Source organism: Tamandua tetradactyla, chromosome X, assembly GCF_023851605.1.
Source record: "Tamandua tetradactyla isolate mTamTet1 chromosome X, mTamTet1.pri, whole genome shotgun sequence".
In the NCBI taxonomy this organism is placed as follows: Eukaryota; Metazoa; Chordata; class Mammalia; order Pilosa; family Myrmecophagidae; genus Tamandua; species Tamandua tetradactyla.
The window spans coordinates 47,274,097-47,291,155 of NC_135353.1; the positions used below are offsets into that span (position 1 = coordinate 47,274,097).

The following is a 17,059-nucleotide window of genomic DNA, read 5'->3' on the forward strand; positions in this document are numbered from 1 at the left end:
AAACTGGTTTGTTTAGAGGAGTCCTGCAGAACAGAAGAGTAATGTAGTTAGAAAGCTCAAATAATTGGGCCCAAAATATACAAATTTGGTTCTTGGATTTGAGGGGCCAGATTTCCTAGCTGCTTAGGTCAGCTTTGGTATTGATGCAGAATCAGGGTGTAGTTACTTAAATCTGCTTGAGAGTAAAATATATTGAGAAATGGGGTTGGCAAGAATGAACGGCTGCCAACCTGGCTGTTCTCTTTTGTCCCCATGTAGTTGGTTCCTGGGTTTTTCCTTTCTTTGAAATAGCAGTCATTCTTAACCCAACAACTTTGCTATCAAACCTGCACAGGTAAATTAGCAGGTTCGAGTTTTATTTGAGTTATTTAAAAGTTAAAATACTGAGAAACTAGCTTTGCTTTCAGTTAAATGTATCATTGAGTCTCACAGATCTACTTTTGAGATTTTTTCCCCTCTATTTTGATTGCAAAATGAATAGAAAGTTCATGCATTCCATTGGGATTCTTTTTTTTAGTGGTATACAGTGCATTCACTTTTCTATGAGTAACCTCTGAAGCTGGTGATGAGTCCTAAATAAAGGACTCTAATTACAACTTTGGTTGTTCATCTCAGCCCCTTCCTTACAACAGCAGGTGCAGAATTGAAGACTCAAGTTCAAATCTGACTGCCATTTGAAAAGTGACATCTCGCTTCCATTTTAGTTAGCTTAGTTATAATTACTACATGCAGGCAGCCTGTGTGGTCTTTGTAAAAAAAAATTTTTAAGGTGAAAAAAAGGCAAATTAGTATTCAGTGTTCGAATGAATGGTTTGTGGTACCTTTAACCATGAGTATGATGCTTTGGCATGCCAGCTTGTCTTGAGTTTTTAAAAGGATCATCTCATAAAAGAGATAGGGAGGGCAGGCCACGGTGGCTCAGCAGGCAAGAACACTTGCCTGCCATGCCAGAGGACCCAGGTTCGTTTCCCGGTGCCTGCCCATGTATTAAAAAAAAAAAAAAGAGAGAGATAGGGAATAGTGTTTCTCAAGAGGTATATAAAAGAAAAAGCTTTCATTAAACCTCTCCATTGCCAATCTCACATTTTTTCAAGTATGGCGAACAGTGTCAAATATTTAAGGTACTCAGCCACAGTAGGATGAAAAAGTTAATGTACAACTCATCCACCAAAAAAGACCAACTTATTGTGGTTCTACCTTGAAGCAAAAAAAAAAAAAAAAAAGGAACTGAAGGAAAATATTAAGCACATTTAGGGAAGTTGTCCCTAGGTAAAATAAACCAAATGATATAGTCTTAAGTGTGGGTTGAAACCCTGTTCACTGAGGTTTCTTTAAATACCATGTCTCAAAGGGAGAGGATTTAATTTCATTTTGCCCCCAAAACAAGTACCAAGAGGTGATAAGTTTTTGCAAACTGTCCTTTTCTCTTCAAATTGAGCTGGGCTGCTCCTCAGAAGAAAGCAAAGTTTTGTTAGAACAAAATGATTAAAGATACCTCCCAAATTTTATATAGGTTTTAAAACACCATTTCATAATATTTGGTAGTGTTTGTTCTTAAGCTAGGAATTTTTAAGAGGTGGAATATCAGGATCAATGAGTTAGATCTTGGTCTTTGAGGGCTCAGGCAAATATCCTGATTTGTTTATTCTCACCCTTATCACAATTGACCATAATACTATACTACAGTAATTGTTTGTTTTAATAGTTTTATTCTGTTAAAATGTAAACATAAAAAGAAGCTTTAACACATGTAACTGGCAAAAAAAGGTTCTTTCCAGAAGTATGTTTTCCACTCCCAGAATCAGTATTTTTCCTTTGATCACAATGTTTATTTTAAGGTTGGAAATAAGTGGATATGAGCATCTAATAAGAATGCAGTACTAGAAGTTCATACTGAGCTAAAATATAATTACACCTTGACTACAAAATTTTAAGGTTATTTTTATTTACAACTTTTGAAAAATGTACATTTTTTACATGGGTTACTTGTGCAAAGTTAGACTTAGGAGTGAGAAATGCACAAAATATAACAATGGAACATTAGAACAAAACATTTACAAGCCTCACCCCACATTGCTACTTAAAGGAACTGTGTGTCTAGAAGTATAAATACCCAAAGAAAAATTGCAGACATTGACTTTAAGGTTTGCATAATGCTGAAAGGGAAGAAACAAAAGCATGCAGCGTGAACTTAGGATTTAAGTGGAAAATAATTTGCCACAGATAAATTCCCTTCGGTGGATGAATTAAAACTCTGAAAAAGGGGGACTGTAAGCTTATTTTTCTAGGGCAGCACTGCTCCTTTAAAAAGATGAAAGGCTCTCCAACTTTCCCTAGCTTAAAATCTAGTGATTTTGTTTCCTCTGCTCCCATACCTCTTTAAAAAGCAAAAACCCAGAAGTCTTCAGTATTCTGAAACTTAGCATGGGTACATCCCGTCAGTATCTCACGAGAGGAGGATATATCTGTTATTACAATTGCTGCACTTCTTTGGCTGAGTCCTTCCTACCAAAAACACCATCTTATAATTCATTCTGGCTATATCTTAGTATCATAAGGGTTTTAGCCTCTGTTGTTCTTTCAAAATGGACGTTTGTATGGATTTGCTTCCCTATCCCTGTGGGCTCTATTCCACAGGCACATTTACTTTGCAATTCAACACAAGTGAAGGACCAGCCCGGATGAAACACTTCAGCAATCATTTTGTTAAAAATAACATTCTGGTCATCAAGATATGCATAAGCACCACTTGTATAACAATTCATTTTAAAAGCTTAGTGTAAAGTACAGTAACAAAATACTGCCCTAAGACTGGCTATGAAATACCACAGAAAAAGAATTAAACATTAGTAAATTTTGCAAGTAACCCAGGTACAGTACATTTGAATTCACAGAGGATGTTTTCTGATGTTCAGGGAGAGGGTGGAAGGGGTGGGAAAAACTTGGCAAGGGAAGATGGAAACAGTACAACAGCTATTTTGCTTTTAATAAAGTAAATGTAACGATACTGAGGAATAAGAAGGTGATGAACACATCATATATAATTTTCTTATGACCAGCCTCTTCTTTTCCTGCACCCGGGTCAACAGTCGCGCCAGCTCTGTTCTACTATTGCAGAAACACGCTTCTCATATTCCCGTTTGTTCTCCTGGTACAGCTGAGCAGCCTGACTGTTTGCTGGACTGTTGGGATTAGGTTCATCCAATAGAGACTATAGAGATAATTTTTAAAATGTGAGTTCATCTATGCAAAAATAAAATATTTCAGAACAAACACAGCTATTTTATAAGGTAGTGATCCTCAATTGATTTGTCCTAAGTAATAGCTAAGTTTGCTCTCTTTAACACACTAACCTAGAGTTACATTAATCTGCTAGTAGCTAGGAAAAAAATTAATGTTTTCTGGTGGTTTGGGTCTTAACAAATTACCTTTTATCTATAAATCAGCTTTGGCCAAAAAAAAAAAGCCTATTAAGTTATAACTTTCAAAAACAATTCGATGGCTAATATATTAGAGACCAGTCACATTAAGGAAAATTTACCTGTATGGATGTTAAAATGGAAGACACATCATAGGTTGGACTCCAGCGGTTCTGAAGTATGTCCAGACATATACTACCATCTGCATAGACTAAGAGCACAGAAGTAGGTATGTTAAACATGAAACCATTAAAGTTTTAACATAGTCAAGACATATATAGTCAAGAATACTTTTGAAGTTGAAAAAGATCCCTAGGCTACTTCTCAGTTAACTTCCTAAAAGATGAGTCATAATCATTCCTAGTGTAATAATCAGTATCATCAGAGAATGTCAAATGTGATCAGTGTAAAACTAGAAGATACTTGGTGTTCATTCTTCTGAAAAGACTCCCCTACTATCCAGGAAATCATACATACTTTCTAACAGAATTTCTAGTCTTCCATAGATTTGTGGGAAATTCATTCCACTAAATTTGTAAACTGTATCTCTTATCTTGAAACAACACCAAAAGATAACTATATCAGATAATCTGGGCAATACTTTAACTTGAACAAAAAGCAAGCTTGTCTAGTTTTACTACTAGAGAGAAAGCAAAATATGTAAGTTAGAATCACCTGTGGCACTTTCCCAACCAACTGTATACATGGCCCTTAACCACAGAATCTGATAGTAGGTCTGGAGTGGGGCCAGGGTGTCTGTACTTTTTAAATGTTCCATGGCAACTACGATATGCATCCAAAGGTGAAAACCCACTCTAAATGCTAGGGAAACAAATTTACAACACAAGACTTTCCCAATCTAGCCTAAGATTAAAAGCAAACCTCAAGAGTATCCTTATTTTATTTAATAAGCAAATGATAAAGATCATCAAAGGGAGGGTATTGTCCCTGCTTCAGTGCTAATTCTACAGATCCTGACAGCAAGAGATCACCATGAACAAGGTCAGCTTTCAGGACAGAGCAAGATAGCTAAACAAATATTCAGGTACTACAGACAAATAAATAGGAAATGTGGAATACCTTCATAATAAACATGATAGTAGTTTAAAATGTTGTATTTAAAGTGATACTTGCCATTTGGATGGAACATCTTAGAGACAAATCTAACTGTAGGTGGTTTATTCGGATATTCTTCAGTGAATTCTATTGTAAGCTTAAATGTTCCTGTAGTTAGAAAAGAAAAGCTTAAGAAGATATATCACTTTGTTCAAGAGTACTTTTTAAATTCTACGTAATTTTTTAAAATGTTAATTGAAATAATGCAGAGGTAGGGTAGAGAGGAGAGGGCAGGTAATAGATACATCTCTAGGAATTGCTCTAAAAATGGACAGATATTTTAAAAACCACCCACCAAACACAGACAATTTTTTATGCATTTGCCGTATTCCTCCAAACTTAAAGACAGCCATCTTAAACTTAAAATTACTGCCTGCAGGATAACTTTAGCTACTGTACATTTTGAAAGCATCCTTAAAATAAAATGACAAGAAACTGGGGCCAAAATTGGGCCTTCTTCCTTTAGAAGACTGAAAGACCTCAAAGGCCTATTTTAGTCAGCTGCATCTTAAACTCTCCAGTGATTCTGAAATGGACTAGAAAAGCTGAAAGCACAAAGGTTAAAAAAACCATGCTTGAAATACAAATCAATAATCAAAATATTTTTTAAATGTTATGTTATCCTATCCCCAGGATAGAAAGGGATTAATTGTGTTCACTGATTCCTTTTCATGGAATAGTGACTCCAATGAAAACATAATTTAAGCTAGAAAAAACTTGCTCATTCCTCTCTTAAACCCATAAGTGGGACTCATAAGGTACTTAACTATAAAATCAACTCAATTATTCACAGCAGTGAAAGAAATTAATGGGAGAAATCATTTAAAAAGTCACATGGCCATTCATGTCTCCAGCAAATTTATCTTTCTAAAGATGTCTGTTCAGGCTTCTAATAAATTTATTTTTCTTGAATATGTGTCGACCTAAGGCATTACGAGGCCCTAAAGCATACTGTGTTATACACCTATTCATAAGGAATAGATAAATTGGAACTCATTCATGAACTATAGAATGTTGTGGCTTGGGGAAGATTATGTCCTACAAAATTATTTCTAATTATGTTTAATAGTTTAATAAATTCAAGGGAAATACTGGGCAAGGTTTTCTTTCCTGACTGAAATCTCTTCAAATAAACTTAAGTCATCAGGCACTACAGTATCTGGTATAAGGTAATACACATACCACTATATTACTCTGGTCCATTTAATAAATTACTTATTCTAATATAATAAACCATACTTGAGATAAAGTATAATTTGTTTCTGATTACTTCAGAGTTAGCAATTTATTTCTTCCTTGCTTCCATTAACAGGTTTATCACTGTTTAAGAAAAAAGAGAATACTATAACCAAGTTACTGCTAGATCTATTATGTAGAACAATATCAAAAATTTTACTAATTTATTAACAGCATTATCCTTGGTATGAAACATGTGTCCTGAAGTTTCAGAGTAATTAAAAAATGCAACATATAGGGACCTATTATATTCCCCAAACTATTTTCTTCTGAAAACCAGATATGAAGACAAAATTATTATAAATAATACTTATTATAAATAAGGACAGAGAGTAAAATATTATGGAATGGACAAACATACTATAGTCCATCAAAACATACATGTACTTAAATTTTTTTTGATGACTAAAAATTCTGGTTTTTAAATTACCCCAACATTCTATACCACCTTAAGAAAACTATTATTTATTTTTCTTAAGAATTTATTTACCATAAGAACATTTTTAGTGGATTTTAAGTGATTCATTTTTTAAAAAAGATTTACATCCAAATCCTTAATACATCTATTATGAAAAGCAAATACTAATACCTTAATCTGTCTATTAAATTGAGATGATATGATGAAGAATATTATATTCATAACTTTTGTATTCAGCATATATACCAAATTATTTTGATCAGAAAGCATTTTCCCTCAATGTTTTGTTTAGCAGTGTAAGCTCTTGGGAACATATTCTTCTTGCTTCAAGTGTGTGAAGTTAGATCAAAATACCTTTAAGAGTTCCTTTTCTTAAGCTTTCATCTCTTTAACTAGGGCTTGACTTTTCTAGAAACTTCCAGTACAAATGGCTTTCAAGGAAGAAGCAAAAGTCATATGATATATTGGGAATAGCAAAATCAACTATGTCATTTGTCCCTAATCCATCTTTTCAGGTAAATTCCCTAACCATAAATAAGGAATATTCAAAAATGATCAATTTTAAATATATATATATATATATATATATATATATATATATATAGCCACAGTTTATGTTGCAGACACCTGAGAAAGTACCCATGGATAACAGACTGTTCACCAGAATGAATCATAAAGGGTACTGCCATTTAGCCTGAGTAATTCCTTTCAGCAATGCCAGGATGGAGATACACATTATCAGAAATAGAGCCAGTAATGTCAAGGGGGGAAGGTACAGGTAGAGAATGGATTCCATAAGTACATTTTCAATTCATACCACTTAAAACAAGAGAAGCACCCTTGAAACATTTAAGTAGTCAACCCCCAGCAAAGTGATGCACTATTAATAAAGCTGTGCCCAGCATAAAGCAGTCTGAGTAAAATGTTGAGGAAAAAAGTAGCCAATGAAAACCAAACCTGCTAGAGCTAAAGCAAATACACAGTTAATCTGTACATAAAGCTTAAGTATAAAGAACTAAGTGGCAATCGAGTAGAGGAGAATTAAGTCTAGCTAGCTCTTGGTACGGATTTCTTCAAATAATTACCCCAAAGTAGTATGCCTTTAGAATCACTCTCTCTTACTGTCATTTCTCCTTATTGCAGCACTGACGAGCAGTGATATTTACCCAGGGAGGTAAAGGTAGAGAGGAAGCTAAAAGTATTCAGGTGACTGTCTAAAGTTTCCTTGGGATACCTGAGTATTTGAGACAAAATATAGAATTGGTTGATATTGACCTACCTCATAAGATTTTGGGGACTGGTACCATCAAAAAGCAATCCGACTCGGCAACATAAGTATATACTAAGTAGTTTGCAGACATGATTTTTTCCCCACCTTTAAACTGAGTTATGTGCATGTATATCAAATGCTACATGATCAAAGGAAGATAAATCATTGAGAAAAAAAACCCACAAAGATCCTTTTCTTTTTTAAAACACTTCAACTACTAAAGAGTTTCATGAGTAGAATGTCAATCAGTAAAATACTTTTAATCACCTTTTAAATGTATTAAACTTCAAAAAGCAATTAACAACTAAACATACATTCAAACACACATAGTTGAGTACATGTGGAAACTGTATCAATGTCAATTTCCTTGTTATAACATTGTAATATTGTAGTTGTAATATTGTAGTATAGCCATTTAAAATGTTACCAAAGGTGGGGTGGGAATTGGGTGAAGGGTATACAGGGTCTATCTGTATTGTTTTCACAACTTCATGTGAATGCATAATTAGCTCAAAAAAAAGTTTTTAAAAATATTTAAAATGCAATTAATGTGCCTGCTTTTTAAAGTAAACCCAAATCAGTTAAAAACTGTAACTGTACAAATTATAGGTACATGTGGTACCTTAAGTAGGTTGGACCAGTCAAGATGAAACATTAAGGCTAGCCTCAATTCTGAAGGTGTTTTGAGATTACTGACCATAAAATTCTAATAACATTACTACATTAATAGTATTAATAACAGTAATAACATTGAAAATTCATTTAAAAATAAGAAACAATAGCATACTCAAACTGACCATTAAAGGTGCCAAATAAAGACCATCTCAAAGCAGTGATGCTGATAAGCATTCAATGCCAGATTGTAGAAACCAGATAATTGTGTGCAAACTATTCTTGCATCCATTCAACATCCAACAACTACACACCAAGCACCTGCTGAACACAGTTCCTACCCTTGCGGGGTGGGGTATAATTCTGATGTAGACAGTGTCTAGGGTCTCTATCAGCAACTGATTAGGTTCACAGTAACTCCAAGTGGTGCCAAATTTAGCAGAATCACAGCCCAAACCTCAAAAATCCTTACACTCAGTGCTATGATGCTACCTTTAAAAAGTAACAGTCTTATTGCAATTTTTAAGAAGAGGAGAAAGAAAGATAAAGGTGCAGTTGTAGTGAAACGACAATAGCCAGGACAACCTGCCACATATTGGATTCCAGTCAAGCATTTAATAAGCAAAGGTTAGGGGAGAGGCGGGTTCCTAAGTAGGAGGCACTTCCAGGATGACTGGGAAGCCTTTCCCCAGATGATCAGGCTCCTGAAAGGTGGGTAAAGAAACTCTCTTACCATCCTCAAACGGGGTCCCTTCAGGCCTGCAACAGAGGGGAAAACAGTCAGTTCCCGCTTAAGGGGCTCCCTTCTCCCTAGTTCATCTTGGTGGGTGGCTCTTCCAAGCGCTGCCATCTCCACCTTTGACAAACCACAGTCCGATTCCTGGGTCGGAAAAAGCCACAGCAAATGGGTGTCTCGGGCTCCGGAGACACAGTGCAGGCCGCCGGGCCAACCGCCACCACTCCCGCCCCGCCCCCCTTAGAACCCCAAACCCTTCCCCTGGCAGCGGGAACTGAGCTAATCGAGGCACAGGCTCCGGGGAGGCGCCTAGGCCCCGCCGGACCCAAACATTTTCCTTTTCACCCTCCGCCGTCGCAAGGGGCCTGTACTGGAGAGTGGAGCGAGCCAGCTCGGGTCCCCCATCTCTCGCCACCGCCCGGAACGCAGTCTCACCCGAAAATGACCGCGTTCCAAACCATTATGTTGTTCTCGGACGGGGCCCCGCTGACTCCAGCTGGAGGATCCTCCTGCAACCTTCGGAGACACAAACAGGGGCCCCTCAATCCGGCACTGGCGACCTCTGCCGGCGGCCCCTCACCCCCCCACGCCGCCTCGGGACCCGCCCTGAGCCCCCGGGCCCGGCTCCTCTTCTCGGTTTTACCTCTTGAAGTCCCGCATGAGGCGCCGCCGAGCCGGGGTGGACATGTCTCTGGTGGGGTCAGGGGTGGGGCATACACCAGGGTCCCTGGTCCCCGCCGAGGGTAAGGAGGCCGAAGAGGATGAAGAAGCCGAAGAGGAAGCACCCAGAGGAACTGCACTGCCCCTACGGAGTCGAGGGTCGGTCTGGCGCCGACTAAGCACCACCCTAGAGTAGACAGGGGCTGAACCAACCTGAAGGGAAAGAGAGGGGGGACTGGAGAGCCTAAAGCCGGGCAGGCCGTACCAACACGAGGTCGGAGGGTGGGGGCCGGCAGTGTGGAAGGAAAGTTGCTTATGTCATTAAACCCCGGCAGGAGGGAGGGAGTGCCGGGATGGTGGAGAGGTGAGAGGCAAGCTGGTGCGGGGATAGATGAAAGCGTGTATAATTCACTAGAATTTAGTGATGGGATCTCCACCCGCCAATGCTAAGACGAACCTTGGACGCTTTATTCTCTCTCTCTCTCTCACATCCTTCCTTCCAACCGCCCTTCCTCCCTTTCTTGCCTTTTTTTTCTTTTTCTTTCTTTCTTTCTTCTCTCTCTCCCTCTCCCTCTCTTTGCCTTCCTTCCTTCCTTCTTTCTTTCTTTTGTCTCTCCTTTTCCCCCTTCCTTTTTTTCCCCCTTCCTTCCTTTGCTTTCTTTCTAACAAGACTAATTATTAAACTGTCCACTATGACTGGGGGGAGCTGGTGGGTGAGGTGAGGAGAACATAAAAGCTCCAAACTGGAGGAGGAAGGAGTGGGCAGAGACAAAACCGGTTCTCAAAAAATAGGAAATCTGGGTGCACACCCACTGCGGACACAGGATGCTAGGAGGAGGTGGGGCGGGACTGCGTTAAAATCACTGAAAATCAAAAGAATAAATTGGCCGTGACAACGAAAGCAACTGTGTGCCAAGATTAGCGTCCCTACATTGAGCCCAATGATTTATTCCCAAAGCAGAATAGACTGGTGTTGTGTGCCCCAGGGGGAGGGGAGTTAATGAGAACTTAAAGTGAGCAGAATGGGTTTTAGCTCTGGACACTCACAATTTGGCTCTGGAACCACATTTCTCCTTGGCAGTTCAAAAAGCCAAGTGGCTTCTATATGTTGCGAAGTGTCCAAGGTATGAGGATATCGGACTGCAGAGAATTGGAAGGGTAGTGGGGCTCAAGCAAAAGTGACAGTAAGATGCACGTGGAAAAGCTGCAGGTTGCTGGAAGGGTCACGGTAGTGGACCTGCAAAAGCAGTAACAGTTTTAAAGAATAGTTTAAAAAATCAATCCAAAATAACTTACAATGTAGGCAAAATACACATTTAAGAATTATAGCAGATATGACAAAGGTAGGTTTGGGTTAAGTCATTGAGGATTTTGAGTGCCGAGCTAATGGATTCTTTGGAAGGTACTGGAGCAGGAAAATGACATAACTAGAACTGTGTTTTGGGAAGCTTAACCAGAGACTAGTTCTAGGAGAGCAGCTAGGAAACTTTTGTGCTATTCTAGGTGAGAGTTACTGAACCAGGCAGTGACAATTAAAATGGATATGAGGGGTAAAAGGAGAGCACTTGGCAACAGTTGAATGTAGGGGCAAGAGAGAGGAAGGAGTCAACAATGGCTAGAGCTGTAAGTCCCAAGATAACTGGCCGTTTGAAGGTGCCATTAGGAAAATTAAGGAATACAAGGAGACAGACAGGTTTGGGAGACGAAATTTTGGGTCCGAGTTCATGGGAGTGGTGCAACATTCAAGCTAAGATGTCAAGATGATATCAGATGTGCTGAAATTTGTTTATAGCATAGGAGGCAGGATGCACTTAGATTGTTGTAATTCTAGCTGCTGCTTAACAACAGGTACCTTCATGGCCAAGGATTTATATCTGCTACTAACTTCAACACATCAGGTAAGGCAAGTCTTTCTAATCGCATCACCTTATAACTGTGGTGGGAAGGGGCTATAAAAATAAATAATTAGACAGCCTTTTCCTCTCATCTATGAACTTGCTAGGTAGTAAAACACACATGAAATCAACAAAAGCAAGATCTTCAAAAGTAAGTCCATTTGTTTTCTATTGCTGCATAATAAATTACCACAAGTTGTTAGCCAAATTCAGTTCCCTGTTGTTGTGGGACTGAATCCCCATTTCCTTGCTGGATGTCAACTGAGCATCACTCTCAGCTTCTAGAGGCCATGCACATTCCTAGCCTCCATCTTCAAAAGAAAATTTCCCCTCAAATTTTTCTCACACTTCAACTCTTTCTTCAGTAAGAGCCCAGGGCATTTTAAGGGCTTGTCTGATCAGGTCAGGTTTACCCCAGATAATCTCCCTATCTTAAAATCAAATCCCTAATTTAAAATCTTAAAATCAATTGATATGGGACCTTGATTACATCTGCAAAATTCCTTTACAGCAGCACCTAGATTAGTGTTGATTAAATAACTTCGAGAAGGTGTGTGTTCACCAGGGGCTGGGAATTTTGGGAGGTGAGCTCTTAGAATTCTGCCTACCACAGCAAAGCACACAGGAGAAGCAAGTGAATCCACAAATGCCAAGGATTGCACAGCAGAAAAGTCATCAGTCTCGTGGGGTCGGGACAAGCTTCCTGAAGTGGGTCTTTTTTTTTAATCATCATGTTCTAGTTTGCTAGCTGCTGGGATGCAATATACCAGAAATGGAATGGCTTTTAACAAGGGGAATTTAATGAGTTGCTAGTTTGCAGTTCAAAGTCCGAGAAAATGTCCCAATTACAACAAGTCTATAGAAATGTCCAATCTAAGACATCCATCCAGGGAAAGATACCTCGGTTCCAGAAGGCCGATGAAGTTCAGGGTTTCTCTCTCAAGTGGGAGGGCATATGGTGAACACAGTCAGGGCTTCTCTCTCATCTGTAAGGGCACGTGGCAAACATGGCGTCATCTGCTAGCTTTCTTTCCTGGCTTCCAGTTTCATGAAGCTCCCCTGGAGGCGTTTCCCTTCTTCATCTCCAAAGGTCGCTGGCTGGTGGATTCTCTGCTTCGTAGTGTTGCTCTCTCTGAATTTCTCATTCTCCAAAATATTTCCTCTTTTATAGGACTCCAATAAACCAATCAAGATCCACCCAAATGGGTGGAGACATGTCGTCCCTTAATCCAGTTTAACAACCATTCTTGACTAAATCACATCATCCAAGGAGATGATCTCATTACAGTTTCAAACATACAGTATTGAATAGAGATTATTCTACCTTTATGAAATGGGAATTATATTAAAACATGGCTTTTCTTAGGGGGCAAATTTCCTTTCAAACCAGCACACATCGCAATCAACTTTTTTCTTTTTTGTGAAAAACAGCATATATAAAAAAAAGCAATAAATTTCAAAGCACATTGCAACAATTAGTTGTAGAACACATTTCAGAGTTTGGTATGGGTTACAATTCCACAATTTTAGATTTTTACTTCCAGCTGCTCTCAGGTACTGGAGCCTAAAAGAAATAGCAATATAATGATTCAGCACTCATACTCGTTTGTTAAACCCTACCTTCTCTGTATTACTCCACCATCACCTTTGATCTTTCTCCACTTTTTAGGGGTAGTGGGTTATAATAACATGGGGTAGGGAGATGGAACTATCTGATGTTCTGGAGAGGCTGGGCCCTCTAGGTTTCAGAACTTATATGGTCCAGGGACCTATCTGGAGGTTGTAGGTTTCTGGAAAGTTATCCTAGTGCTTGGAACTTTTGTAGAATCTTATATAATGCCCTAGGTATTCCTTATGGTTGGCAAGAATGGTTTTGGCTGGGGATTGGGCAAACTATGATAGGTAGCAATGTTTAACTGAAGCTTGAATAAGAGTGACCTCCAGAGTTGCCTCTCTCAGCCACTGATACCTTATTTGTTACACTTCTTTTCCCCCTTTTTGTCAGGATGGCATTGTTGATCCCACTGTGCTTGGGCCAGGCTCATCAAAATTGGTCTAGTTTGATTTTATTTCGAAGGAGATAAAAGGAGGGTTTGGGAGAGAGGGACTCAGGCAGTTTACATGAGGGCAATGGTGTGAGTAAAGGCGTGGAGCTAAACTATGTTCTGGGACTAGTGGGCAGATTAACTTGGCTAATGAAAAAGTTCTCTGCTGGGGCATGGTGAGAGTTCCCCTTGGAAAAGTAATGACAGTCGAAGTTGATTAAATGCCCTCAATGCAAGGCTGAGGAATTTAGGCTTGATAGGCAGCTTTTATAGGTATTTGAACATGTGTTGAAAACTATCCTGTTGAGAAGCCACATGTTCTGTACTGGACAGTATGAAAGGGACTAGGAAGAAATGTCTGAAGTGTAATGAAGGATATGGATGTGTCTGAGTTTGTTGTGGGCTTGTCTGCTTTGCAAAACTGCTTTTCTCTTTCTTCCTTGGATTACCTAACTCAGGAGCATGAACCAAAGCGATTTGGAAGCCTCAGCACCTGTATTGGGAGCACAATCGCTGACTGCAGAATGGAAATGTGTTGCAGAAGCACTGTGCCCCCACATTCCTCAGCAGAAGCAGGGTTGTCATAGCAAGCAGCAATACAGAAGACTGTTCTCCAGCACAGACAATTATTAGGATAAAACACACTAACTATAGCACAGTTGGCCAAGCATTTCTTCCACCCCCTTCCCACCTTGACATCTTGAAGAAATAATCCCCTTCACAGCCAAGCACCGCCCCCCCACTGAAGAGCAGGGGGCAATAAATGAGAGGTCCTTCTTAATTTAAAAGGTATTGGCAATGCATCTGTGCATTTTAACAGGTCTTGGAAAACCCAGGGAAGGTAAGAAATTCCAGCTTGTCCATAGTCAAGAATTTGAGAACTTTCCTAAATGGAGGGCTGTGAAAAATGGGAATATGTGACTAAGGAAGTTGTGCAGTTTCATTCATGAAGATTTCAAAATGCAAAATAGGTTCTGATTTGGTTTGGGGGGGGAGAGTGAATAAACCATCATTTACTTCCTTAAGAGGCTGTGAGTTTGTGTTTTCTGTTATCCAGTGAAGGCAAAGGAATTTTACTTTCTTACAGTTTCCACTTCTATTGATAAATTGAGTGCAAATGGCAGCCAGGAAGTTACTGAAAATAAAATCAAAAGGTCTTAATTCCAATAATCTCAGAAGAGAAATCAAGAGAATCACTGAAAGGAAACAACAGTTGTTACAGCATATGCTTTAAGGCAACAAATGTAGCAGTATACTCTCCATCTATAGCCCCTAAGATACAAGGAGCCAGGGAGTGAGAGTGTGGAGCAGGGAGAGAAAAATAGTGAAATGATGCTTAGGGCCTCAAACATAGATTTCACTAATTGCCAAATTGCTGAACCCACAGAAACAAAGATATGATGTGGTAGATTGAGTAATGGCCCTCCAAAGATCTCCCTGTCCTAATGTCTAGAACCTGTAAATGTGTTACTTTATATGGCAAAAGGGACTTTGCAGATATGATTAAGTTAAGGGTTTGAGCTGGGGAGATTATCCCACATTATCAGGTGGGTCTGATATAATCACAAGGGTCCTTGTAAGAGGAATGAAGGAGGAGTCAGAATTCAGAGAGAAACATATGATGATGAAGCAGAGATTGAAGTGAGGCAGCCATCAGCCAGGAAGCCAAGGAGCCAAGGAATGCGGGCAGCCTCTAGAAGTTAGAAAAGGTAAAGAATGAATTCTCCCCTGGAGCCTCAGAAGAAACCAGCCCTACTGACACCTTGACTTTAGGCCAGAGAGAAATCTTGGCTTTCTGACCCTAGAACTGTAAGATACTAAATTTGTGTTGTTTGTGGTAATTTGCTAGAGCAATCATAGGAAATTTATTTATTTATTTATTTGCATAGGCAGGCCCTGGGAATCAAACCTGGGTCTCCGGCATGGCAGGCGAGAACTCTGCCACAGAGCCAATGCGGAACCACCCAGTCATAGGAAATTTATACACAAGGCTACAGTATTGCACTTGGGAATTCAAACAAACCAGCCACATCTCCCCCAGACCAGGAATCAGCAAATGATTGCCTCTGATGTTTTTTTCAGTGACTGGAAAAATCAAAAGAATAATATGTAATAATATTCTGTGACACATGAAAATTATATGAAATTCGAATTTCAATGTCCATCAGTACAGTTTTATTGGAACACAGCCATAATATTTGATTTATATGTTGGCTATGTCTGCTTTTGTGCTACAATGGCAGAGCTGAGTAGCTGTCACAGAGACTGTATGTGGTTGCTCCCATCACTTCACACTACTGCTTCGTGCACTACAGATCACAGCAACTCATAATTCGATGGTGTTTTGAATCAGCACATTGTGGCATTTTAAAAAATTATCAGTGCATACCCGTCATATCAAAACAAGAAAAGAAGACTAAAGTGGGCCTAAGATGTCATGCTTTTAAGACAAACTGTAGGGTGGATTTTTGTCTATTGCATTAAAGGGCAAAGCATCATTGTTTTTGTTGTTGTTGCTATTGTTTGTTCTCTCAGTGCCTGTTTATCTGAAAATATTTAATCTCTCCTTCGTTTTTGTTTTGTTTTGTTTTATTTTGTTTTTGCATGGGCAGGCACCAGGAATTGAACCCAGGTCTCCAGCATGGCAGGCAAGAACTCTGCCAGCTGAGTCACTGTGGCTCTCCCCAAAGCATTGTTTTTATTATTTTACACCATGACACTATAGTTATGTTAAAAGAATACAATATACATCAGCATTACCAGACTAAAGCACTCCTCACAATATCCCAACTCACAGGACAGAAAAATTAGAAAATTTAAAACAGAACTATCTTAGCAGCAGACTTCTCCACAAAACTAAAAATTGAAAATGAGACAACAACCAATAAGTTTCTCAGTAGCTTCTTTGTCAGCTAAGCAAGGAAAGCCATTTACCGATAGTGAGTTAATTAAATCAAGTTTCATTGCAGCGACTGAAGAAATGTGCTGGAAATTCAACTTGTTTCAGACTAGTAGCCTTTCAGCTACAACAGTGACTCAAAGAGTAAAGGACATTGGAAGCAACATCTGCAGTCCAATTATAAAGAAAGCAAATTATTTCAAATATTTTTACTTTGCTCTAGAACAAATTGGCAGATAGTGTTGATTCTGCTTAGTTGTTGTTTACTCAAGGAGTCAATGCTGAGTTTAAGATGATGAGTTTAAAATGACTATGAGTTAGTGTAGAACAATTACAGATGAGAATATTTTCAAAGGAGTTGGGAAAATACTAATTAAGAATGACCTGAAGTAGAATCTGATAAGATGTTACAGATTATGTGTGGGACAGAAAAAGGCTTAGTTAGACAAATGTACAAAGCTTCTTAAATTCAAGTTGTTTAAATTCTGTGGTTATTCATTGTATTATTTATGAGTAGGTACTTTGCAGGAAAATATGTGAATCTATCATGTGCTACGAACCAGTGGTGTCAATGGTAAAACCTCATTGACTCTCATGGACTTACCCATTGTCAGTTCCAATAAATTTTTTGTCAGAAATAGAAGCTGAATATTCTGACTTGCCTACCGACAGTAGTTCAATGGATTAGTAATAATAAAGTTAATTGGGAGATTTTCGAGCTCATGGCTGAGATTGAAATTTTTCTTAAAGAGA

The 17,059-nt window shown here is 38.9% G+C and overlaps 1 protein-coding gene across 1 annotated transcript; it reads right to left on the reverse strand.

Moving 5' to 3' along the window:
• Positions 1-1,924: 1,924 nt before the first annotated feature.
• Positions 1,925-9,688, reverse strand: UBE2A (ubiquitin conjugating enzyme E2 A). Its single transcript, XM_077146302.1, has 6 exons — positions 9,451-9,688; positions 9,243-9,323; positions 8,805-8,830; positions 4,554-4,643; positions 3,542-3,630; positions 1,925-3,211 (listed from the first exon to the last, which is right to left on the reverse strand). The coding sequence occupies exons 1-6, from the start codon at positions 9,492-9,494 to the stop codon at positions 3,083-3,085; spliced, it is 459 nt and encodes a 152-aa protein (XP_077002417.1). The 5' UTR covers positions 9,495-9,688; the 3' UTR covers positions 1,925-3,082.
• Between the last annotated feature and the right edge of the window lie 7,371 nt (positions 9,689-17,059).